The 27967-nt window shown below is 35.9% G+C and overlaps 1 protein-coding gene across 2 annotated transcripts in view; it reads right to left on the reverse strand.

Annotated features, from left to right (window-relative positions):
• Nucleotides 1-2090: 2090 nt before the first annotated feature.
• LOC106066660 (LIM/homeobox protein Lhx3-like) overlaps nucleotides 2091-27967 on the reverse strand; it is a 65915-nt gene continuing 40038 nt past the window's right edge. For both annotated transcript variants that reach the window (XM_056042485.1, XM_056042486.1), the window contains exons 4-7: nucleotides 12745-12947; nucleotides 11412-11569; nucleotides 8329-8470; nucleotides 2091-7613 (exon numbers count right to left, since the gene is read on the reverse strand). In XM_056042485.1, the coding sequence (XP_055898460.1) occupies nucleotides 7201-7613; nucleotides 8329-8470; nucleotides 11412-11569; nucleotides 12745-12947 (916 nt within the window). In that variant the 3' untranslated portion in view covers nucleotides 2091-7200. The remainder of the gene's footprint in view (nucleotides 7614-8328; nucleotides 8471-11411; nucleotides 11570-12744; nucleotides 12948-27967) is intronic.

Raw genomic sequence — 27967 nt, forward strand, 5'->3', positions numbered from 1 at the left:
TTTAAAATGGCGCCTTCTTTAAAGAACACTGTTGGAAGAAATAAATGTTTTTTTTTTCTTTTCGCCAGTGTGATAGACCGCATTACTAACGAAAAAGATTAGAGACAGTTTTACATCAGCGATTGGACTCCACCATGACCTGCTAACTAGTGTAAAAAAAAAAAAAGAAAAACACAGACAAAAACATATACAAGGTCTTCGGGGCTTGCAAAGACCTTTTTACCGGGAACAGTACCAGGAAAAAGAAGAAGAGGCAGACAGAGAAAGTTATGGGAAGACAACATAAGAGAATGGACAGGCCTGCCATTGAAATATAGCCAAGACAAAAGGCAGAGAGGAATGCAGAGAGACTGTCGAGAAATCTTGTGTGGTTCCTCAACAGTCCATCAGACTAAGGGAGATGTGAAGGTGAGTAAAAGTCTCATGCGTCCCCTCCCTAGTCAAATAGTTGTGTGCTGCTTACGGAAGAGCTGAGATCATTGGATTCTGGGCTGGTGAAAAGTGCCAAAGAAACATATTAGAAGTTATTCAAATATCAAACTTCATCAACGCTTTCTTTCTAACTCATTTCATCTTAAGAAGATTTGTACTTTGTACACCGAATACACCCTGGTAATAGTTTTTCCAAGCCGGGATAAATTCCTCTACAAACCAGAGGAACTCTTGTGTCAAAAAGCTTTGATAAGGTCAAAGAAGACAGCGTACAAGTCCAGGATCCGTGTCTTGCATTGGTCGGCAGCCCGATGTACAGCTGGAAACCGAATGACATATTACGAAACAACACATTACTAAACAACACATTACAAAACAACACATTACAAAACAACACATTACAAAACAACACATTACAAAACAACACGATACAAAACAACACATTACAAAACAGAACATCACAAAACAACACATTACAAAACAACACATTACAAAACAACACATTACAAAACAGAACATCACAAAACAACACACTATTAAATAGCACATTGCAAAACAACAAATGACTTAATAACACATTACAAAACAACACATTACAAAACAACACATTACAAAACAACACATTACAAAACAACACATTACAAAACAACACATTACAAAACAACACATTACAAAACAACACATTACAAAACAGAACATCACAAAACAACACACTATTAAATAGCACATTGCAAAACAACAAATGACTTAATAACACATTACAAAACAACACATTACAAAACAACACATTACAAAACAACACATTACAAAACAGAACATCACAAAACAACACACTATTAAATAGCACATTGCAAAACAACAAATGACTTAATAACACATTACAAAACAACACATTACAAAACAACACATTACAAAACAGAACATCACAAAACAACACACTATTAAATAGCACATTGCAAAACAACAAATGACTTAATAACACATTACAAAACAACACATTACAAAACAACACATTACAAAACAACACATTACAAAACAGAACATCACAAAACAACACACTATTAAATAGCACATTGCAAAACAACAAATGACTTAATAACACATTACAAAACAACACATTACAAAACAACACATTACAAAACAACACATTACAAAACAGAACATCACAAAACAACACACTATTAAATAGCACATTGCAAAACAACAAATGACTTAATAACACATTACAAAACAACACATTACAAAACAACACATTACAAAACAGAACATCACAAAACAACACACTATTAAATAGCACATTGCAAAACAACAAATGACTTAATAACACATTACAAAACAACACATTACAAAACAACACATTACAAAACAACACATTACAAAACAGAACATCACAAAACAACACACTATTAAATAGCACATTGCAAAACAACAAATGACTTAATAACACATTACAAAACAACACATTACAAAACAACACATTACAAAACAACACATTACAAAACAGAACATCACAAAACAACACACTATTAAATAGCACACTGCAAAACAACAAATGACTTAATAACACATCACAAAACAACAATTACTAAATAGCCCATTAGAAAACAATATCAGTGCTTAAAGTCACAGCGAAATGAAAAATGAAAAGAAGTCAGATATAATATAGACATATAATTATTTTAATTCTTTCGTAGACTCTAAAATGAAATCAAATACATGATGTATTGATATGTATTATGATTTAAAATATAGTATTTTCTTCATAATATGTAAAACAAAATCTTATGACAGTCGTAACTATATACATTTGATCCATAAGAATCCTTACAGCTGAGGATACTAGTCTGTAAATTTCTACATCAATACTTCTAGACCTTTTTTCTGTACTTTGTAAAGCTTTAGTAGAATTGTATTAGAAAATACCACTTTCAGCAATGAACACACACACGCACAGCTAATTTGCCTTCTTTATAAGCAAAAAATCAACAACACGCCTCTCCATCCGAATATCATCTTAGCCTACATGTCCGCCTTTGTAGTACGACTCTTCGGGAGACTCCCAAATTTGAGTAATATCTCTCTAATATTCTAGTCACTGCCATGTTGTAGTTGTAGTTTTTTTTTTTTTTAATTGACTTGAGCTGATTTTCCTGAGCGCCTAAAGACAGCAGGGAAACCTACATCTAGAAACCCTATTGACTCACATGTCCACAGAGATTGAAGCGCTGAACATGCCGGAGCAAGAAACACCGCTATTTAAGAGCAGTTCAAGTCAAGTGGGGTGAATGTCGGTGTCGCTATAAAGTTATAGCACTGGTTACAGAGTTTGGAGTTACCATTTTGGAAGACAACACAAATTCATCCCTAAAGTTATAAGAATTAAAACACAGTTCATTTAGTCTTTACTCTAGTAATTTAACAAGAAAGGTTCCTGGACCAGGCTCTACGAAGGAGTGACTTGAATAGAGGTATAGTAAAAAAAAAAGGAGGAAAGGAAACATAAATTCTCGTAGCCTAATGGAAGGATGTCATAAAGTGAACTACTATTTTAAAATGTATTTCTCAGCTTTTGATCTGTAGATGGTACAAATAATTACATTTAACTTATTCCTTCTCTGACACTTTTAAGGAAAGATGTTCCGCTAGTGTAAACAATGTTTAAATGATCAACTGATACTGTATGCGATAACCCACTAAATTTGTTCCCTTTGAAAATTAGACCACTAATAATTGGTCCGATGCCAAGGGAAAAGAAAAAAAGAAAAAAAAACTCAAGTGAAACTTTAAATGTTCAAATCAGTGTTTCTCAAACTGTAACCAGCTTCACTTTCTCCTAAGACCAACAATTCACGCTCGCGCCCCCGTAGCCTACTTGGGGATGACTGGAGTAGGGCTGCAGACTCCTCGCGTTTGTCTACATTCAGACATTGTTTCTCCTGGGGTCTACATCATTTCTCCCAGTAAGAAGAGCGCAGGTCCAATAAAATAAAGAAGGTGTGGGAGAAGCCGTGACTCAAGTACGTAAGACATTGTAGGCAAGAGAACATTGACCTTTGGAATGCACCTGAGTGTCGTAGGGTCAACATCAGAATCGTCTTGTTACAGAGCGAAGGTAGACTTGATCAGGTTCAGAGAATCGTCTTGTAACAGAGCGAAGGTAGACTTGATCAGGTTCAGAGAATCGTCTTGTAACAAGTGAAGGTAGACTTGATCGTGTTCAGGGAATCATCTTGTAACAAGTGAAGATAGACTTGATCGTGTTCAGAGAATCGTCTTGTAACAAGTGAAGGTAGACTTGATCAGGTTCAGAGAATCGTCTTGTAACAAGTGAAGGTAGACTTGATCAGGTTCAGAGAGTCGTCTTGTAACAAGTGAAGGTAGACTTGATCAGGTTCAGAGAATCGTCTTGTAACAGAGTGAAGGTAGACTTGATCGTGTTCAGAGAATCGTCTTGTAACAGAGAGAAGGTAGACTTGATCGTGTTCAGAGAATCGTCTTGTAACAAGTGAAGGTAGACTTGATCAGGTTCAGAGAATCGTCTTGTAACAGAGTGAAGGTAGACTTGATCAGGTTCAGAGAATCGTCTTGTAACAGAGTGAAGGTAGACTTGATCGTGTTCAGAGAATCGTCTTGTAACAGAGCGAAGGTAGACTTGATCGTGTTCAGAGAATCGTCTTGTAACAAGTGAAGGTAGACTTGATCAGGTTCAGAGAATCGTCTTGTAACAGAGTGAAGGTAGACTTGATCAGGTTCAGAGAATCGTCTTGTAACAGAGTGAAGGTAGACTTGATCGTGTTCAGAGAATCTTCTTGTAACAGAGTGAAGGTAGACTTGATCAGGTTCAGAGAATCGTCTTGTAACAGAGTGAAGGTAGACTTGATCAGGTTCAGAGAATCGTCTTGTAACAAGTGAAGGTAGACTTGATCAGGTTCAGAGAGTCGTCTTGTAACAAGTGAAGGTAGACTTGATCAGGTTCAGAGAATCGTCTTGTAACAGAGTGAAGGTAGACTTGATCGTGTTCAGAGAATCGTCTTGTAACAGAGAGAAGGTAGACTTGATCGTGTTCAGAGAATCGTCTTGTAACAAGTGAAGGTAGACTTGATCAGGTTCAGAGAATCGTCTTGTAACAGAGTGAAGGTAGACTTGATCAGGTTCAGAGAATCGTCTTGTAACAGAGTGAAGGTAGACTTGATCGTGTTCAGAGAATCGTCTTGTAACAGAGCGAAGGTAGACTTGATCGTGTTCAGAGAATCGTCTTGTAACAAGTGAAGGTAGACTTGATCAGGTTCAGAGAATCGTCTTGTAACAGAGTGAAGGTAGACTTGATCAGGTTCAGAGAATCGTCTTGTAACAGAGTGAAGGTAGACTTGATCGTGTTCAGAGAATCTTCTTGTAACAGAGTGAAGGTAGACTTGATCAGGTTCAGAGAATCGTCTTGTAACAGAGTGAAGGTAGACTTGATCAGGTTCAGAGAATCGTCTTGTAACAAGTGAAGGTAGACTTGATCAGGTTCAGAGAATCGTCTTGTAACAGAGCGAAGGTAGACTTGATCGTGTTCAGAGAATCGTCTTGTAACAAGTGAAGGTAGACTTGATCAGGTTCAGAGAATCGTCTTGTAACAAGTGAAGGTAGACTTGATCAGGTTCAGAGAATCGTCTTGTAACAAGTGAAGGTAGACTTGATCAGGTTCAGAGAATCGTCTTGTAACAGAGCGAAGGTAGACTTGATCAGGTTCAGAGAATCTTCTTGTAACAGAGTGAAGGTAGACTTGATCGTGTTCAGAGAATCGTCTTGTAACAGAGTGAAGGTAGACTTGATCGTGTTCAGAGAATCATCTTGTAACAAGTGAAGGTAGACTTGATCAGGTTCAGAGAATCTTCTTGTAACAGAGCGAAGGTAGACTTGATCAGGTTCAGAGAATCGTCTTGTAACAGAGTGAAGGTAGACTTGATCAGGTTCAGAGAATCATCTTGTAACAGAGTGAAGGTAGACTTGATCGTGTTCAGAGAATCATCTTGTAACAGAGTGAAGGTAGACTTGATCAGGTTCAGGTAGACTTGATTACTCGGAAGAAATCGACCGTTCTGCTATAAGAAAAAAGGGTAGACTCTAAAAAGACATTGTAAAAACATCGAAATGCCTTCGTCTCTTCAAAAGAACGTTTGCAGTGGATGGGGGTTTTTTTTGGAGACGCTTCAAGCGAAGACAGAAAGGTCCTACTTAAATACTTAATCGGCGTTACTTGATTTAAAAATTGCATATTTGAAATAGCTAATTATGACTTTTACATTTTATTAATACTGAAATATCGAAAACAACAACACCCGCCTTTGCGCTCCCTTTGCCTTGATGTGCCCCAAAGTTTGAGAAACATTGCTTTTGACGGATGTATAAGAAGTTTGAAAAAGACTGTCAGCACAACAGCGTGTAGTAGAGAGTTACTAATCTAAACAAACTAGTCATTAAAAAAAAAGATTCCACTGACATTTTCTTACAAATACATAATACATGTTCATTGAACAAAAATGACAAATAAATAAGCAAAAAAAAAATGGAATGACCAGAGAATAGCATCTCAATTAAATAGAAACTTAGTACCATGTATTGGTGTATATGCACACATACATAGCATAGTTCCTTGAGTATCACTTACAAACATTGTTTAGCTTACAATATTTAGAAGAAATAAAAAATCTGGACTAGATGAATGAGACAAAAGAGTTTTGATATGTACACAGAATATCTTGTAAAGCTAGAACTAGTGAAAGCACAAACATTCCGAATGTAAAGACTGCCTCGAAATCAGATGTTCACAACCATCAACCTCAGAAGAGAGATGCATACATGTATGTACATAGACAAGCTGGACCTGTGATGTACCTTCAAATGGTATGAAGCGGTCACTAGACTGGTACGTAAACATGACCTAGATCTGATACGGAGCCATGACTAAGGGAGGGGGAGGACAGGGGATGTGAGTGTTTGGGAAAATAATATTTACTTGAGCTTGGAAGCAGTCAATGCAATGAATTCCAAGTATAGAATCTAGATCTAAGACTTCGGAACATATGCAAAGAAATGTGTTTTACCTTCGTACAAGATGGGTCTAATAAAAAAAAAACATAAAAACATTTTGAAATAAGTTTCTTTCCTGAAGCTCTCTATTATAGTTTGTTTACAAATTTCCTGTTGCAGCTAATTGGCTGGACCCAATGACGTCCTTAAACACGTACTAAGTGGGTACTCGGGAACTCGTTGTACCAGAAACTCCATTCAAAATTGTACATTGTCAAATGTAACCTAACAACTAACACCCGAGCACTTTGGCTGGTTTCTTGATTTACGTTGAAGTCAAGATATTTTCAGAACACAATGTTTCACATAGAAACCAACATTGTTTAGGGAATAGATAAGCAATGGCCAGTCCTTAGAGTTCATAAATGCAGCACTCGACAAAATATGTTGACTTTGATTCTCCAGCTTTAAAGTCAGCTTATTGACTGATTGATGTCGTAAAGGACTATCGTACTGTAGTCCAGACTCTGCGCTCTCAGAGAACCTAATTGTCGTGACTTGAATTTCGTTGGTAACAAAAAAAAATGCAATAATTATTTTTTCTGAATTCACTTTACAATGCAGTAAATGCAGACTTGACATAGTTCGGAATCATTACAAACAAGAAAAATAAAGAGACATATCACGTGTGTCGGTTGCAATAGTTACAGTGGGGGAATGGATGAACACAAAATGTGCATGAGTGTCTCAGGTTTAGTAGACTTCCACGTGATTATGGGCTGACGAAGGGGGGTAATCCATGTAACTCTGGGAATTGTCTTCTCCTGCAGGGAGCAGCCTGGGAATGCCGGACATGGCGTCCAGTGGCATCATTTGCGAATGTGACAGCGGCGCCCCTGGAGAGTGGCGCCCTACGAAGTGATGAGGACCTCCAGGCATCCCCCCAGGACTTATGTTTGGACCGAGGGGCCCTACTCCTGGTAATGGGGGTCCTAAGTTTGGCGGACCGTTAGGACCGAGTGGTCCGCTGTACGGTGACCATGGCTCTAGAGCAGGGCCGTCGTGTCCAGTAGGTCCTAGAGAGAGTTCGGAGTCCAGGCTGTAAGCATCGCCGGACATTCTGCCGCCAGACATTCCACTTGCACTATCAATGTCATCTAGGCTTCCTGTTTCAAGAAACAATCAACACGTCAGTAAAACATCAAATAAAAAGTCAAATAAAATGCACACCCCCCATGACCTTAAATATTCATAGCTATGTTCAGGATCTCAAAGATGTCTTATTTAAATTATCAGTATTAATATTCATGAGCCAATAGTCATTCTCTTGCAATGACAAGACAAGATCGTTAGTTGCAAATAAAAAGAAAATTTAATGAAATCTCCAATAGTGGGAAGCGTGGTCGAGTGGCTAAGTACGCTTGAACCTATGAAAGGTGCTCCAGGTTCGACACCCGACTCGAGCAGAGTTGTGTTTACTGAGCGCTTAAAGGCTGCACGGAAAAAACCTTCTCTGAGCATGCTATAAGCATGAAAGTAGTGCTATATAAAAGCTACAATTTATTTATTTAGTTAAAGTAAACTAATCACTCATAACTCCGTTCCATTAATAATATTCTACACAGCTACAGTATAAACTTTCGATGCCAATAGTTCATAATTTAAAAGTCTTTCTTCCAAATTAGAGTATACCAGAGATCATAGTTTCGCTTTTGTTAAAACTGATACTAACAACAGAAACTGGACTCGTACGTGTCTCTATCATCTATCTCAATTTTTGTTCCTCTTACTTGAGCACATATTCAGTTTGTAAAGGTCTTCAATACACGCACATACTAACACAATGCACAAATATCTTGCATAGAAATTCAGCCATCTTACCATCATCACTTCTTTCATCTGCACTCAGGCTGCTGTCGTGTTCCCCTTCTCGTTTCATCTGCCTGTAATATGGGTTCCACCTCTGTCTTCCAGCGTCTTTTTTCAGACGTTTCTCTTTTGCCCGTCGATTTTGAAACCATACCTGTTGGTGACAGAGAGACGTTACTTCTCTTTGAAACACATAGAGACGTTACTTCTCTTTGAAACACATAGAGACGTTACTTCTCTTTGAAACACATAGAGACGTTACTTCTCTTTGAAACACATAGAGACGTTACTTCTCTTTGAAACACATAGAGACGTTACTTCTCTTTGAAACACATAGAGACGTTACTTCTCTTTGAAACACATAGAGACGTTACTTTCCTTTGAAACACATAGAGACGTTACTTCTCTTTGAAACACATAGAGACGTTACTTCTCTTTGAAACACATAGAGACGTTACTTCTCTTTGAAACACATAGAGACGTTACTTCTCTTTGAAACACATAGAGACGTTACTTCTCTTTGAAATTTCAAAATACTAACCAGAAAATGTATACAGCTTTACTTCTTCATAAACATATTGTGTCCAGACATAAGTAATGTGAATAGAACAAAGACCTTATACCAATTGAAATAGTAACATATAAAGTTACATAAAATATTCTTAAATCTTTACTTTTTGTTCCTAATACAACCTACAAGTAAGTAAGAATAATAAAAAACATTAGTAGCATCAAATAATCCGTTTCCTACATTTTTAAAACATAGGCAAGGATCGGCCTAATACCCGTACTATGAAGTTGACTGTTCATTGCCCTGGATGTGGCAAAATATGTAGGTCACAGCTGGGGCTGCGTATCTACCGGAAATACTGCAATCCTCATTAATCTTCGGACTCAAAGACAAGCCTTATTATTATTAATATTATTATTATTATTGTTGATAGTGATGGGCAAAAGTTAACTAAAAAGTTGCTAACTTTTAGTTTGACTAAAAAAAATTAGTTAAGGCCAAAGTTTAATTAAAAAATAAAAGTTTAGTTAAAATCCTAGTTTAATTAGTTTTTTTTAGTTACAAACTAAAAAGTTTAATTACAAATTTTACAAACTTTTTTAACATACATACCAATAAATATTTAAATCGATGTAATTTGGAGAATATATTTTATAAATAATATAGAGGAGAATAAACAAGAGGGTGCACAGGTCACAAGAAAGCCTTTTGACCTTTATCCTATAATGGTCGCTATTCCCGCCTTTTCAAAAAAATACACGTGTTCATTATATTTCTAGCAAGTTTCACTGCCTTATAAATCCTGATTCTATAGATCTACATTTTGCTGCTTTTTATTAAATACCAATGTGTTCCTGTATAGCTGCAGGCAAAGAATTTTGCTTTACTATATAGATCTAAAAGAAATGTCGACTCTTTTTATTTAAAAACTTTTTACTAGATCTAGAATCTAGAGTCAAGTGACGTCTAAGTCTATTAGTATTATTACTATTATTAGTTTAGTCTATTACTACTGAATACTTATACTACTATTAGATCAATAGTCATAATAGTCTATATATTGAATTATTTTAGTCTCTTAGTCTTAAGTAGAGTCTAACTCTTAGTAGTCTTAGTCTTAAATCTAGATGTAAATTTAAAATTATAAGTCAATAATATAGATAATATAGATCTATTAATTGAAATCTATATTACTTTACTTTATTAGACTAGATCCATTAGTTTAGAGATTCTTGTCTATAACTATAATATGTAACTATTCTAGAATTAGAGTCTAGATTAGATCTAGATATATCTAGATTACTTATTATACTAAGACCTAAGATGCATAGATGATAGATCTATAATACTAATAATAGTCGTCACTATACTAGATCTAATACTAAATTAACTTAATCTAGACTAGATTCTAGATCTACATCTAATCATCTATGATCTACTTCTATTATAATTATACTTATATCTACTATCTAGATCTATTAGATCTAGATCTAGTAGCCTATTATCTACTAGAGTATATAGATCTAAATACCCATACCTAGTTATAATCATAATTAAAATAATAATCTAAAATCTCTAGATCTAGAGTTACTAAGATATCTACTAGACTAGACTCTATCTAGATTTTAGATCTAGTAGTAGTAATAACTAGTATTTCTTAGATTATTTTTAGATTAAAATATTAATTATTTGATCTAGGTCTGGGTCTAGTAGCTAGATCTAATTCTAGATCCAGATTATATTTCTGATCATTTCGTTTGTAGAAGATATTAGATCCAGAATATTCTAGAATCTAGAGTTAGTTAGAGAGTCAACATGCAGTTTTATCATTACTTCTAAAAGGTAACTTATAATAGCCTACTTATATTAGAACTTCGACAATTACTTCTAATTTCCTTCTATAATAGTATCATTCTAGTGATTCTATTAAGATCTACATATATCCCATAAAGACATTTAAATATTTTTTCATGTGCACAAACATTTTGCTAAAGAGATTGGTTGTGCTTTATACTTTATATTTTCATGTTTGGCTGTTTTGTCGTTAAAAAAGGTCAAAATAGTTAGTAAAAGTTTAACTAATGTTTCTTAGTTTATTTTAACTAATTTTTTCAATTTGTGGTTAACTAAAAGTTTAATTACTTTTTTTTAGTTTAAACTTAGTTTTAGTTTAACTAAAAAAATTTAGTTTAGTTCCCATCACTAATTGTTGACAGTAGATAGCACAATTCACAAGACAAGCAGCAAAACCGATATGTACGATTTATCTTAAAAATGATGCCATGTACGGAACTTTCAAAATGAAAGAAATCAAAACTTTTCTTTCTACTTTTCAGAAAAGCTGGAGATAAAAAATAAATATTAAAAGTTCACCAAAAATGATAAAAGTCGCAAAAGACAGAAACCAAAGTAAAAAGCGAGCAAGAATTAGACAAACAACGTTACCAGCTCAATGACACTTAGTATTAATTTTCTGGCTAGGGACTCAGTTTTCCCACATAGAGATTTGACAAAGAACGAGGGTTTGAAACTCTAGTGAACTGAAAGAGTTCAAGGCAGATGCTTCACGTATCTACTCACGTACCTGCACTACTCTCATGTCCAGACCGGTCTCAGCGCTCAGCTGCTCTCGGACGTGCCGTGCAGGCTTGTTACTTTCATTGTAAGCTCTTTTCAAGGCCTCGAGCTGCTTGGCTGTGATTGTTGTCCTTGGTCTCTTGTTAGAGGAGTCCATTTCATATTCTGAACGAGCAAGTAGTCAAATTAGTGAGGACAAGGAAACAATAGAGTACACAATTAAATGGTTGATACATTTAAAATCAGTTTTGAGCTTGTTATATTAAAACTTTGACGTTTGAGTGATCGAACTACAGGCACAATCTTTGGGGTTATTCTATTGATCTGAATGCTAATCACATATGTGTAATCTTAAGCTATTAAGTATAATGGCATATGTCGTCATTATGTGTATATGTTCATATTTGCTTTTTCATTCATTAATACAACGGGTTAATGCTACAATGATTGAGAAAATATTTTAGAATTTAAAATGCATTTGGTCTGAGTATACCTTAAATCTATACATCTACAAATTTTTTAAACTGTTGAATGTCTTGTCTCAGCACCAGACAATCAGGATAAATAATAGCGTGACTATGGAATAATTTTAGATGCAGAGGCCAAGCAGATGTGAAAGACTTGGGAACAAAACCGAGACGGCTGGAGAAAGCTGGTTGGTGACCTATTCAGAAACCGAGCTGGCTGCAGAAAGCTGGTTGGTGACCTATCCAGAAACCGAGACTGCTGGAGAAAGCTGGTTGGTGACCTATTCAGAAACCGAGACGGCTGGAGAAAGCTGGTTGGTGACCTATCCAGAAACCGAGACAGCTGGAGAAAGCTGGTTGGTGACCTATTCAGAAACCGAGCTGGCTGCAGAAAGCTGGTTGGTGACCTATCCAGAAACCGAGACTGCTGCAGAAAGCTGGTTGGTGACCTATCCAGAAACCGAGACGGCTGGAGAAAGCTGGTTGGTGACCTATTCAGAAACCGAGACGGCTGGAGAAAGCTGGTTGGTGACCTATCCAGAAACCGAGACTGCTGGAGAAAGCTGGTTGGTGACCTATCCAGAAACCGAGACAGCTGGAGAAAGCTGGTTGGTGACCTATTCAGAAACCGAGACAGCTGGAGAAAGCTGGTTGGTGACCTATCCAGAAACCGAGACTGCTGGAGAAAGCTGGTTGGTGACCTATCCAGAAACCGAGACGGCTGGAGAAAGCTGGTTGATGACCTATCCAGAAACCGAGACTGCTGGAGAAAGCTGGTTGGTGACCTATCCAGAGATGAGATAATATAGAGCTAGAGCTGAAAAATGAAGTTCAATGTCAAAGGAGATTTACAGCACTCTTTTCTTTACTTACCCCTGGCCTTGGCAGCCTCGTAGTCTGTCTTGCAGACCAGCTTCCTGTCTTCCATAAGGTAGAACTCATCTCCTGTATTCAGCTGCCTGGCACACATCAAACAGGCGAAGCAGTCCAAGTGATAGACGTTCTCCTGAGCTCTCCTGACCACTTCCGTTGGCGGGATGCCTTTGTCGCAGCTAGCGCACTTTGTTCCGAACCGTCTGCGGGAAAAAAACAACGTTGGTTACCAAAAATGTACCAGTTTGGATAGTGCAATAATCTAATCAAGAGTGAATGTCTTACTAACAAAAGTATAAACATGTCGACCAATGTTCAGTCTTTAAGCCAGTCTTTTATTTGTTGCAAAGCTTATATCAACTTTGTCTGTCTGTTTGTCTGGTCAAACGTTTGTAAACGTTATTAATCCCACACCCAATCTCGGATCAAGCTGAAATTTTACACTACACAAGAATCAATTTAAACAAAAAACCCAATTAGTTAACTATTGGTAATTAATTTTTTTTTTTTGGTATCTCAAACAAGGAAAAGAAATTGTAATTGACCAAAGTGGTGGTATAAGCTGAATTAGTCCCCTTTCTTGGTCGTCGTCTGAATAGTGAATATAAATATGAAATAGAAACAATAGATAGCTACACAATATTTCATGTTCATGCGCTCTTCGCTAGCAGAGTGGTTACCGTGCTGGCTTGAGAAGCCTGAGTAGGCTTTAGCCCACGAGTTTAAATTCAGGTCGTTCACTTTTTTTTTTTTATAAATACATTTTAAAATCGATCACCCCGTTGTTTCTCCCTCACCCCTTTCCAACTGGTCCAGACAAGTGATACAATCATAGTGTACTGAGAAAGCTAAAAGCATGAAATCGCGCTAAACAAAAACACTTGGTAAAACTCTTTTTAATCGCACAGATTTATTATTGTTAATCAAGAATTGTCTACATCTATTGCAAATTTAATGACATGGCTGATCCAAACTAATCGATACACTTAATAATTTAAGATTTGTTTTTTTTTAAGTATTTTGTTTTGTATTTTGTTTGTTTAAACAAATCTAAATACCGAAAGGAAGAAAAAAAATTGTCCTAGAGACATACTTCTGTTTTTAAAAAAGTTCATTCACTGTAGGTCACCACCTTGTAACCCACAACTTTTCTTATTTGCCAGGCAATATTTCAGAAATGTCCAATAAAAATATAATATAATTGTATGCATGTTGACTTAATTCAGTGATACCCAACTCAGGGTCCACTGGTCATATTCGTCCTCTGATGAGATGCTGTCATACACCTTGTCTGTTCAAAGATCTTTTCAATTGAACTCGACCACTTGTTTAAAGTTATTCGGCACTTGACACTTCTCCTACATTAATATACGCCCTTGCTTCAATACATTTGGACACTACTGACTTAGCTTATCACTGTTTCTTTAAACCACAGGCACGCAGGGAAAATTGGTTGGAATTTTTAAAAAACTTACTTCTAGAAACCTATCCTGTTACTTCTAGAAACCTAACCTGTTACTTCTAGAAACCTATCCTGTTACTTCTAGAAACCTAACCTGTTACTTCTAGAAACCTATCCTGTTACTTCTAGAAAACTAACCTGTTACTTCTAGAAACCTAACCTGTTACTTCTAGAAACCTATCCTGTTACTTCTAGAAACCTAACCTGTTACTTCTAGAAACCTATCCTGTTACTTCTAGAAACCTAACCTGTTACTTCTAGAAACCTATCCTGTTACTTCTAGAAACCAAATCTGTTACTTCTAGAAACCTAACCTGTTACTTCTAGACACCTATCCTGTTACTTCTAGAAACCTAACCTGTTACTTCTAGAAACCTAACCTGTTACTTCTAGAAACCTATCCTGTTACTTCTAGAAACCTATCCTGTTACTTCTAGAAACCTAACCTGTTACTTCTAGAAACCTAACCTGTTACTTCTAGAAACCTATCCTGTTACTTCTAGAAACCTATCCTGTTACTTCTAGAAACCTAGCCTGTTACTTCTAGAAACCTATCCTGTTACTTCTAGAAACCTATCCTGTTACTTCTAGAAACCTAACCTGTTACTTCTAGAAACCTAACCTGTTACTTCTAGAAACCTAACCTGTTACTTCTAGAAACCTATCCTGTTACTTCTAGAAACCTAACCTGTTACTTCTAGAAACCTAACCTGTTACTTCTAGAAACCTATCCTGTTACTTCTAGAAACCTATCTTGTTACTTCTAGAAACCTAACCTGTTACTTCTAGAAACCTAACCTGTTACTTCTAGAAACCTAACCTGTTACTTCTAGAAACCTATCCTGTTACTTCTAGAAACCTATCCTGTTACTTCTAGAAAACTAACCTGTTACTTCTAGAAACCTAACCTGTTACTTCTAGAAACCTAACCTGTTACTTCTAGAAACCTATCCTGTTACTTCTAGAAACCTAACCTGTTACTTCAAGAAACCTATCTTGTTACTTCTAGAAACCTATCTTGTTACTTCTAGAAACCTAACCTGTTACTTCTAGAAACCTATCTTGTTACTTCTAGAAACCTAACCTGTTACTTCTAGAAACCTATCTTGTTACTTGTAGAAACCTAACCTGTTACTTCTAGAAACCTATCTTGTTACTTCTAGAAACCTAACCTGTTACTTCTAGAAACCTATCTTGTTACTTCTAGAAACTTAACCTGTTACTTCTAGAAACCTATCTTGTTACTTCTAGAAACCTATCCTGTTACTTCTAGAAACCTAACCTGTTACTTCTAGAAACCTATCTTGTTACTTCTAGAAACCTAACCTGTTACTTCTAGAAACCTAACCTGTTACTTCTAGAAACCTATCCTGTTACTTCTAGAAACCTAACCTGTTACTTCTAGAAACCTATCTTGTTACTTCTAGAAACCTATCTTGTTACTTCTAGAAACCTAACCTGTTACTTCTAGAAACCTAACCTGTTACTTCTAGAAACCTAACCTGTTACTTCTAGAAACCTATCCTGTTACTTCTAGAAACCTAACCTGTTACTTCTAGAAACCTATCTTGTTACTTCTAGAAACCTATCTTGTTACTTCTAGAAACCTATCCTGTTACTTCTAGAAACCTATCTTGTTGTTGAGACTGTTCATAACAAGGAAGAAACAAAGATTTTAAAAAGTTATACTAAATGTTATACTAAATGTTATACTAAATGTTATACTAAATGTTATACTAAATGTTATACTTAATGAGACTTAAAAAAATGACGTTAGGATGAGACCGTGTATGTGTCTCACATTGTCTTCCCGCACCCCTTTTTTCTCCTTCCAGCTGCTCCGCCTCCGTTCGTGAGCAAACTTTGTCACAAACACAAAGGCACCTGGCAAGTGTCATCAGTCATAAACATTTGGTTGTACCTGGGCAGACATCAAAGAAAGAGAGAGAGAGAGAGAAAGAGAGAGAGAGTGAGAGTGAGAGTGAGAGGAAGAGATCAAAGGAAATACATTGTCACGTGACTCATTGTAACTACTCCACCCACCTGCCCCACCTAGACCCGCATTTTGATCCGCCTTTGCGCACCACAGCGTAATAAGCTCAGTTTGACTTCAAGGGAGCTTTTGCTATAGACAATATCTAGTCTTCAAACAGTGATGGCTGCCCTGGGGTCTGAGGGACGCTGTCCAGTCAGCCCCACCTTGATGATTTGCCCAGGGTGATTGGGCTTTGTTCTTCTATCAGTAGTGGGATTAGCTGAGACCAGTTGATTTGGGACACTTGCTTTGGTGTTTATTTACTTTTTTCTCTCGCTGAATTGGTCCTCTCTTATATTATGTCTCTCTATATATTTTATATTATTTATATATTGTTTTTATACATACGTGTTTCTCACCACACAAATAGAAACATGACTAGAAAGAATATAAAGATTTGTGTTTATTGTAAAGCTTCTATCAAGTCTGTCTGTCTGTCTGTCTGGTAAAACGTTTGGACTCGGTTTTTCTCCCTCACCCAATCTCGGATCAAGCTGAAATTTTGCACAATTATTTCTTGTACCTATCGAAATAATAATCAATACAAAAAATTAACAAATTAATTGATTAACTAATGGTAATTAATTATTTTGTTTGATATTGAACAAGGAAAAGAAATTGCCCTTGACAGATGTAGTGGTATAAGTTGAATTAGTCCCCTTTATACTTTGTGTAGAGAAAGACGTCATCTCTTAAAAGTTTAAAACTAGCAATAGATAACTATTATATAACCTTCTATTTTCATAAGCACTTCGCTGGCACAGTGGCTAGTATGTTGGTCCATGCTTGAGCCCTCGAGTTCGAATTTAAGTCGTACAACTTTGATTTTTATCAAATGCATTAAAAAAGCAATCACGATTTCATCTAAACGGACACCCCCTTCTTCCCCACCCACCCGCCTCCTTTCCAACTGGTCCTGACAAGTGATTGGATAATGGCGAACTGAGGAAGCTAAAAGCATGAAATTGCGTTAAACAAATCATTGTTAAAAATATTTCTAGTCGCACAGATTTATGATTGCTAGTTTAGGTCTATTACAAATTTAAGTGCATGACTGATCCAAACTAATTGATACAATTACATTTAATATAGGCTTTGTTTAAAAATAAGTTTTTTATTTTTATTTTTCTTGTTTTAATCTATGCTTTCTTGTTTTAATCTATGTTTTTCTATTTTGACAACTTCACTTCTATCTGTGATGCTATCCTTCTTGTCGTTGAGAACAATGTGATTTCCTATGGGCTTGAAAAATTAACTTATGAGATTAGTTAACTTATGACTTTAGTTGACTTATGACTTTAGTATATAGTACATATGTTTAACATACAGCTGGGAAGGATTCAATCTGATTGATAGATAACAGGTAGTTAAACAATAAATTGAAAGCTGGACATTTCATAGTTGAGGCCAGTGTATGCCGGTGTAAGACGCAAAGTAAAAAAGTAGGACGAGTCCTCCTTTACTCGGACCTCTGGTAACATTAGTACGTTTAGAAACCTAGCATACAGTGTAGTGAGACTATTTGAGTAGGACACTATCTTAGAGGTGTATCGGGATATCAGCCGGTGTTGTTTGTTTGATGTCGTCCAATCAATGGAAGGTTCAATGGAAGATTCGATGGAAGAAATGGAAGAACTATTTGAAAAGCTGCCAGGCTTGGGGGCAGAGCAGTTCAAAATGGAAGAAGGAGATTTGTTCGAGTCCTGTTAGTGATTTCAATAGGTAGCATAGTTTGTTTGAGATGTCCGAATCACTGGACTAAAACGTTTTTTGAAAATGACCATTCAGTACCGCTTCCAATCATTAATCCCTCGAGCTTGCCAGCTGACCCGAGATAAATAGCCCTCGTGCACGTGCGTCCATTTAGAAATGACCACAAGCTGTCCTGTCTGATGCGTACTCTTCTCTGTCTTCTCTGTCTCTTTATTATTTTTTTTTTTTGCGAGGGGGGGGGGGGGGCTTGAAAAATGAAGCCATTTTTATTTAGTTTTAGATTCTCTCCTGTTTTGGACGAAATGATTCATTTAAGAATAGAAAGGTGTCAACAAGTCACAAATCTTGGAAACATTGCATCACAAAGTAGAAACAAAAAATGTAAAACATGAAACTAAGCACACATAGTTGAATGAAGATCTTTGAAGTTTTGTGGGGTCTTTTGTGGGGTCTTTATGGAGTCTTTTGTGGGGTCTTTTGTGTATTTTTTTTTTTGGTTCTTTTGTGGGGTGGGGGGTCTTTTGTGGGAGGGGGTGGTCTTTTGTGGGGTTGTTTTAGCTAAAACGAAAGGACATTTCTCTCTCCCTCTGTTTCATTCAATTGAGACTTTCACTTTCTGCCTACGCTATATTTCAATAAAAGTTTTTCTCAATTATTGTTTTGTTTATCGAACTATTTAGTTTTGACAGAATACATTTTTTTTGACATTATTTCTTGTTGTTTTCCTGTTGTTTTGACTGCTTTAAATCTAAACGGGAATTTCGCTAGGTATATACATAGGATTATGCTTCAAGTCCATATTTTATTTTATATTAGTCTATTTTAAATTATTCTATTCTAAGTCTTGTAAAATATATTATTCTATACTAATTTGTGTTATTACTATTATTCTATTCTAAATGATTCGATTCTATATTATTTTAATCTAATAATTTCCTTCTAAATTATTCTATTACATGCTATATTATTCTATTACATGCTATATTATTCTATACCAAGCTATAGTATGTTCTATAATATTCTGTACTATATTATTTTATTGCGTGCTGCAGCATGTCGCTCTGTATTTACTAATAGTCTCCAGATTTTAAAATCTCAAAAACAATTTATATTCCTAAATGGATCAAAGATTGCTTGGACATTTTTATTATGTTTAAAAGAGCCAGTCGTCGTTATAGAAGATGTTTAAGACTTCGGTGTCCTGGCTCCAGCAGAGCTGCCTATAATGTGCTAATATGCCATTTATATTTAAACCATCGACTGTTTGAGATAAAGTGTTTATCCTGTCGTTATAAATACGATCACAACATTACTGTAGTTAGTGATCATGGTTTAGTTTGATACTCCAATAAATACATCTGTGGTTATATACACCCCTGACCTATATATGATGACAACATTACTGTAGTTAGTGATCATGGTTTAGTTTGATACTCCAATAAATACATCTGTGGTTATATACACCCCTGACCTATATATGATGACAACATTACTGTAGTTAGTGATCATGGTTTAGTTTGATACTCCAATAAATACATATGTGGTTATATACACCCCTGACCTATATATGATGACAACATTACTGTAGTTAGTGATCATGGTTTAGTTTGATACTCCAATAAATACATATGTGGTTATATACACCCCTGACCTATATATGATGACAACATTACTGTAGTTAGTGATCATGGTTTAGTTTGATACTCCAATAAATACATATGTGGTTATATACACCCCTGACCTATATATGATGACAACATTACTGTAGTTAGTGATCATGGTTTAGTTTGATACTCCAATAAATACATATGTGGTTATATACACCCCTGACCTATATATGATGACAACATTACTGTAGTTAGTGATCATGGTTTAGTTTGATACTCCAATAAATACATATGTGGTTATATACACCCCTGACCTATATATGATGACAACATTACTGTAGTTAGTGATCATGGTTTAGTTTGATACTCCAATAAATACATATGTGGTTATATACACCCCTGACCTATATATGATGACAACATTACTGTAGTTAGTGATCATGGTTTAGTTTGATACTCCAATAAATACATATGTGGTTATATACACCCCTGACCTATATATGATGACAACATTACTGTAGTTAGTGATCATGGTTTAGTTTGATACTCCAATAAATACATATGTGGTTATATACACCCCTGACCTATATATAATTGTCACTTAGAAACATGGGAGGTCACTTCTGGGGTATTTCGATTAAGAAGTACAATATTAAAGTTACATTGTTTCCCTTGTCAACACAAGGAATGTACTAAAATATTTGTTCCTTATTTGAACTATCTTATGATCTTCAAAATGAACTCAATGAAAACCAAATGAAGCCAGATCTGTACAAACACATCAACAGTCATTAGTTTCACGCATCTGAATAAACGAGAAAGCAGTGAAAATGAAAAAACGATTTTTTTTTGGTTTTTTTCGAGACTGTCCAGTCGAATGATCTGTTATGTTTTTGTTATGGGTCAAGCCTGTCCAGTCGAATGAACGACCGATAGAATGGAAAGGTAATGGGGGTCGGTAGGGGATATTGACATCCAATTGTTTTTACGACGGGTCTGGTGTCCATCCGAATGACGTTATCTCTGGAACGATGACATTCTCTGTCAGATCCAATCATCGTTTCCATGTTGGCCACTCAGGCCATGCTTAGACCAGACGACTCAACCCTTACGAAAACAACATTTCCATATTTCATATTTTTCTCGCCGCTTTTGTTTTTAAATTTAGGCCTAAATTTTGTTAATTGGGGTTGGGGGGGGGGAGGTTATGGAGAGGGAGATCTAATTAATTAAAAATATTTTCTATCTTTAAAAAAAAAAATTTAATTATTTAAAAATAATTTGTAATGTAAATATTCTAATGGGTCCTTTAACAAAAGCATACTTTTTTTTTAGCGTGTATTTTTGTTTATTTCCTCACTAATTAGTGTATTCGTATAATTATAATACAGGAATGTCGGGAAATGCTCGTTGATTAAATGTTAACAAAATAGAGCTAGTATTTTAGTGGTATGCGCATTTCGTTGGGAACTGCCACTCCTACTTTTACGTTTCATGTGTAAGGTTATTTATAAATACAATTTGAACTTTAATTTTAAAATCATAAATAATTAAATGTATAAATCTAAAATTTTACAGACCGTAGTATCGTGAAAAGTTGTGGCCCTATTGAAATAAAGGATCGTATTGAATATTTCAATTCTATAATTTTCTAACTCTTTTTTTTTATGTCACGCAAAGAAATGAAACAATTGTTCTACACTTTTAGGGGTACACTATTACATGTACACTATTTTAGAGACAATTTGAAAGACCTCAAATAATCAAAGTTTGTTTTCCAAACTAACATTTTATGAATACTTGGTGAGCCTTATGTGAAGACCACTTCCCTTGACCTATTTTTCTTTTTATAAAGCTTATATCCACTCACTCTGTCCGTTTGTCTAGTAAAAATTTTGAACACGTTATTTCTCCCAAACCCATTCTCGGATCATTGACAATAGATGAATCAATAATATAAATTAATTAATTATTTTGTTTGATACTAACAAGTAAAGTTAGTCACTTCAATATTCAAAGATATTGCTAAATATGTGGGGTTTTGTTCCTTTAGATAATTGTGCGCGTTATTTCTCCACGCCTATTCTCGGATCAAGTTGAGACTAGTGTACCTCACAAAACTTGAACCAATGAAATATTTTGTTTGATGTCAGCTGAAGACCTGCAAGTGTAGTGTTTTGAAATTCCTATTCATATTCCTTGTAATTATATAGTGTCAAGTTTCTGTTTTTGACCACTCCCCCCATCCCCCTCTCTTTCCTGATATCCAGTCGAGTCTAAAAGCAGGTAAGATTTAAAACTCTAGTTAAGTGATATACATCCAGACAGGGTAATATTAAAGACAGTAGTCTAAGCTGGATCTAGTTAAAGATATTGTTTAGAAGATGCTAGTATGCTAGTATACTATATAGATTCAGACTTACAAATATTGAAAGACTAATTTCTACATATGCCGAGCTGCCGATGTGCTAAGTGCCCCTGAACATCTGTTTATTTAACTCTTATGTGATTAATTGCAGAAATTTCCACTGATGTGTATTTAAGATATAGATCTCCAGATCATATATAATTTTAAAATGATTATATTTAGAAAAACTTTAATGGCCATACCAGACTTTTCCCTGTATGGCCAATTGGCTAGTATTTTATTTTACAAAACATATACATAAACTATCAAAATTTCTAGGAAAATCGTAAGAAAAGTTGTCGTAATCCGTGGCTCTCTATCCACCCAATGTCCATCATTTTAGAACCCATGAAGAGTTTGCAAGCTAATAAGAGGAATAGTAAAAATTAAATTTGCAATAAATGTTTATGATATTGGAAATTCAAATGTTGTCTGGTTTTATGACCATTTAGTTACATCATTAGATCGACCACAGAGCTTACAATGTTTGCCAACAAGTGAACTCTTCATCAGTTTATTAAATGTTCCTCATGCCACATTTACTTGGTCTATTTGTTTTATTTTGTTTAAGTATTTACATTTTGTTACTGTAACGTTGGGTTTTGGTCTAAAATGATTCTGACAACATTGTGTTGATAAAGTAAAAAATCACCCGATGATACTGAGACAGAACTAATTACCCAATAAACTTTTTTATTCTCGAGCTGTTCCCTATATGTAGAAGGATGTTACATTTAAGATAATTCTGGACATTTTTAGGCAGTGAACAGAATGGGTAACAATCGTAAGTTTACTTTAGCCACAAATTAACTATCGAACTACAAATAATAAATCAACTTTAGAGAGTAAAAGTAGTGAAATTATATTGACTTGTATATTAACTGCGCTGTCTGCAAACAACCACACTTTATGGTGGCCCTCGTTGGGTAAAGCCACTTATAGTTTTGTTCTTTTTTGTCTGTTAGGTCTGTATGTCACGTTTAGGTCTTGAAAAATAAGATCGCTATTAAAAATCGGATTTCATCATCCCCATTAGTGCAGCCAAGATTAGTGCAAAGCTTACTTAAGGACATATATGGTTAGTGTTGATCAGCAACTGCAATGACACTAAATATATTGTTTTATGAAACGTAATATGAGAGTACAAGTGACCAGCATGGCCCAACCTAGAGTTTGTTTGTAACATAAACTCCCTTTATTAACCTTTAAAAAAATGTAAGGATAGATGAGGAGGAAATGAACGTCGCAATGTCAGAATCAACAATGACGCAAACTGCCGAATGACTTGTGATCTCCATTGGTGTTGGGTTGATAGCCATTTGTTAGGTCTGTTTCCCAAAATGCCCAACACGGCGTATCTTGGTCAACACCGGCATTCAGAGAATGGGCTACAATAAACAACGGACGTGAAGACGGACACCAGATAGCTGTCTATGTAGGATGAGCCTCAAGGGAACAGTGTTGGTCCTATGTGGACTACTTACACAGGGGGTGGGCTGGGACTCAGTGAGGCTATAATTGCGAGCCATTATCAGATGGCGCGAGGCTAGTTACGCTCAAGTGACTTTGACCAGTGTTGTGGCACTGCATTCATACAACACAGAAAATCCTGACTATACAAAAGAATAGAAACACAGTCATATGGCGTTTTGGCTGTCACAACGGAAGTGCAATTTTAGCAGACGGCAATTAACGAGCCGAATCGTAGCTCTCGTAGCCTAGAGGGCAATTTGGGAGGGAATTTTTTTTTTCATAATGGTCATAAAAGGGATGTTTATCGCAGAGCTGCGTCCACCAAGTATCCTCCTTTTCACCCCTCCTCTCATTGGTCGCCTCTCGCAGCTTCATGCGTCCCACATATTTTAATGGTAGTCTTTGTGGTTTATTGCTTCTAGTTTCTGGCCATCAACTGCTTCTTTCCCTGGTGTTTTGTGACGCCTCTGGGTGACTGTCGGGAACGCCACTGACTCTTCTACATAACGTTATACATCTCTCGATTTGATGTCTGGAAGTTTTGTTTTATTGTGGCAAGAACTTGAAATATCTGGCTGTTGACGTCATCAATTCAGGGGATAAAATAGATTTGGTGTAATGAGAAAAGTTTTAAAAATAACAAGAGTTGCCTTTCATGATACTATTAATATCCTTTAGAATTTGATCTACTTATAGTTATTTTTACTTTGATTATCTAACCTCAAATTTTACAATTAAATCCCAACAGACGCTAGTAGCCATGGTACAGACATAAGCTTTTCTCAGTAATCGTTCAGTACGTTGATTGCAAAGCTGTTGGAACACAGACAAGCTTACATTCGCTGGACAGCACAGTAAATGAAATTTCTGAAACCAAATCAACATACCTTTGGGAATCTAGTTCCAGTAGTAGTTCAGTACTTTAAACATTATAGGGAATGGAGTTTTGAAAGGAAGCATTGAGAGAAAATCATAATCTGTAAATTGCGTGTTTTATGAAACGTTCACAAATTAATGTCAACCAATTAACATACACAAATAAGATCAACTTAACTAGTTAAACTATTTTATTTATAAATCTGCTGTTACAAATATTTTCAGTGTTTAGAGGTCTACTGTATCAACAGCATCATCACTAAAGATCATGCATACCATCGCTGACATCATGTAATAAAATAAAAAGGTACTTTGCAACACGACAACCTTGACAAAGTTTAGCCACAGGAAAAGATTTACTTCACTTTAATTGCCGTTTGGACTTCGTTTTAATTTGAAGAGCTTTCATTGAAAAGTGTGGACATTTGACTTAGGTCTGTCTTAAAATACATAGAATGATCATTCTCATTGAAACAGTAAATAATTCAGTATTAAATGTCTATTTCAAAATGATGGCAAAAAAGAAAAATACGTTGAATCATGAATGTCACAAAAATGTATTTTATATTTCTCAAGGACCAGAGATCCCATTCGCTATTTGAAAACTAGAAATTTTGTTTATGTAAATATAATATCACAACACTATTCACTAATGGACTGCTCCAGTTCTGATCTGTATATGTCAACATTCCTTCATACATTGAAGATTGCTACGTGTTACTACGTGACTAGTACAGTGACTAGTACGTGCAACCACGTAAATACTGTGTGCAACAACGCTAATACCACTGGAATTATGTGAATACTACGCGCAACTGTGTGTGAATACTACGCGGAACCCCGTGAATACTACGCGCAACTACGTGAATACTATGTGCTAATTCAAACCTCTTCAAAGACGCAGGGGCCTACACCGAGCGTAATTCGAGCCTGGACCCATAGTGAGGACAGTACAGGTTGCTCGTAGTGAGTTGAGGTGACCATCTCTTATGTAGCTAACATTACAGGACATACACATGCTGCAAACAGTATTGGACATCACACACATACACACGTCCAAGAGACACATCTACACACGCCCATTGTGTCCAACAAATCTGCCTCCCAGACCGTCCCCATCAATAAATGACGCACTCATTACAAAAGTTAAACGTTGAATAACGTCCAGCGAATCATGAAAAAAAAAAGTAGTTGGAAACGCTTGGGCGAATCCTTAGTAGGGCCAAGTCGGGGAGTGGGGTAAGAGAGGACAGTTCAAAGGAAGAGAAAGAGAAATGAATTTTTTACGAGTCAAGAACAAAAGCCTGCCGAGCCCACCTTAACAAGGGGAGAGAAGCCATGAATTATGTACGGATAGTTGTAGCCTCCCGACTGCTTTCGGTAAAGAGTATTTGATGTGCCTAAAAAGAGTCGATTTACGATCTTTATCAAAGCGGATCTAAAGGGCTTTGTGTTTCTTTCCCGCGGATCACACAGATGTTTTAGGTGCTCTAAACTTAGAGGTACTTCGGGGGGACAACATTACAAAACAATGTCTGGTCGTTTTGAAGTGAATTTGATTTTTGTTTTACTGACTCAACATCAAATTCAAAAGACGTTTTACTTTTTTTTTTGATAAAACAAGATAAAAATGCTTGTACTTCTACAGAAGAGAGTTAATTAAGTCGCAAGCTATTCGATATATTCGCTCTATTACTTTAGTAATCAACTTCTATTCCACTTTTGTGGATACTTTATCTCTGTAGCGAAACTCAATGATTTCTCTCTATGCCATTCATTCAGTCGCTACTTTAGCATTCTCGTAGTTTTTAATGTTTAAAAAAATAATAAAATTAAATCAACCCTGTCAGTACAGTTACAAAATTTACTGCTTATGCTAAAAACATAAATTTAGAAGAAAAAAAAAGGTGACATTAATTTTTACCAAGAAATATAATTAGTTCGATAGACTCGATTGACACACAACTATTTGATTAAGTCAATCAAATGACCAATTAGCTTTCTTGTAAGCCAACCAAGCAATCAGGGACGGCCTTAGGCCACTGCAACCTATGCAGTCGCAGTGGGCCCCGCACTTTCATAGGCCCCGCGCTAATTCTGGGTGTAAATTCTTAAATTAAAACATTATAACTTATATATAATCACAGGGTTTCTGCGGCCTCCCAATTATCCAGGGCCTCCTGAAAATGTCCTGTAATTGCAAAATATACGGAAAGTTCTGGAAATCTCCGGAAATTATTAAAATCTCCAGAAAAATAAACAAAACTTTCAATTATGGAGTGTTGCCAATCCTAAGCGCAATTAAAAAAAAAAGGCGTCAGTTTTAGTTTAACAAACATCTGTTGCAAAGACGAATTTATTGTCTAATACAAAATCTTAATTTTGACATTATGCGTATCCCTACCCAGACTGGGCACCGCGCAATCCGTTTCGCATTAGGCCCCGCAATTGTTAAGGCCAGCCCTGCAAGCAATCATTGTAATTTCTCTGCTTCAATCAAACTATCGTTTGCTCTTTGATTTATCGATCTTTAAGGATGTCTACCAATTAAAAAAAATATATATATTGCATTTTTGGTATAAGTGTACTCCACTGAGCACAGTTAAAATATATTTTTAATGCAATAGCTATTAACAAAATGATTTGTGAGATTTAACATTCACAGACCATCCAAAAACAAGAACAAAAACCTGCTTTGATATTTCTGACCGCTATGGTGACAGACTGAACACCAAAAACTAGATCAGCAGTGTCTATTGTCCATGTCTGTCGGAACCAACTCAAAGCCACGTCTCATTCAGTAGGCCGTGAGATTTACAGACAATACGAAGTCCCGGGATACATGAGTCTTTCTCTACAACCATGGAGGTGCAGGCGAGAGAGACAAAATCTGTCCATCTTATAAAACATGTATGGTCAGGCGGAGCGTGTTTCTGGAGCTGTTCACGCCTGAGGGAGCAGCACAGGGAGGTTGTCGTAGTGAGAAAGTGAATAATACTATTGAGATGTTGCTGTAGTGAGAAAGTGAATAATACTATTGAGATTTTGCAGTTGTGAGAAAGTGATAAATGTCAAATTTATTTTGTAGGCCTTCTGGGAAAGGAAAGGGGAGGGGGGGGTAACTCTCCTCAAGTTCTTTACTTACGTTTTGACAATTATTTAAAAATCTTAATTAAAGGAAAAGAAACAAACCCGTACGTTGTAAGAATAAACAAAAATTTAAATTATATGTATTTAGTCAACTAGTTTAAAGCGAAACAATATTCTTATAATTGTAACAAAATATTAAAAGGACCAAATGAAATTAGCTATACGATATAACTATACAGACTACATGTACAGACCAAGGCTTGGCATTTATACACTAATACAATCAAAACACAAATTACATCTTTTGGGCCCTTTTGCTATCACAAGAACCACATCTGTATGGAGCATACAATGAATTGTCTCAGTACGTTGTCAACAGTGTAGATTTAGAGAATAATTGAGATCTTGGAAAAAACAAATATTCGCTGCTGAACTAATGTTTAAGGAAAGAGCTCGTTACATTTGAATGTCTACAATTCACGGAATGGCATCCATCCACGCTGATCGTTAACTCATTGCTCTACAATAGTCAGGAAAGCAACAAATGCTACACATATAAA

This window comes from Biomphalaria glabrata, chromosome 9 (genome assembly GCF_947242115.1).
Source record: "Biomphalaria glabrata chromosome 9, xgBioGlab47.1, whole genome shotgun sequence".
Lineage (NCBI taxonomy): Eukaryota > Metazoa > Mollusca > Gastropoda > Planorbidae > Biomphalaria > Biomphalaria glabrata.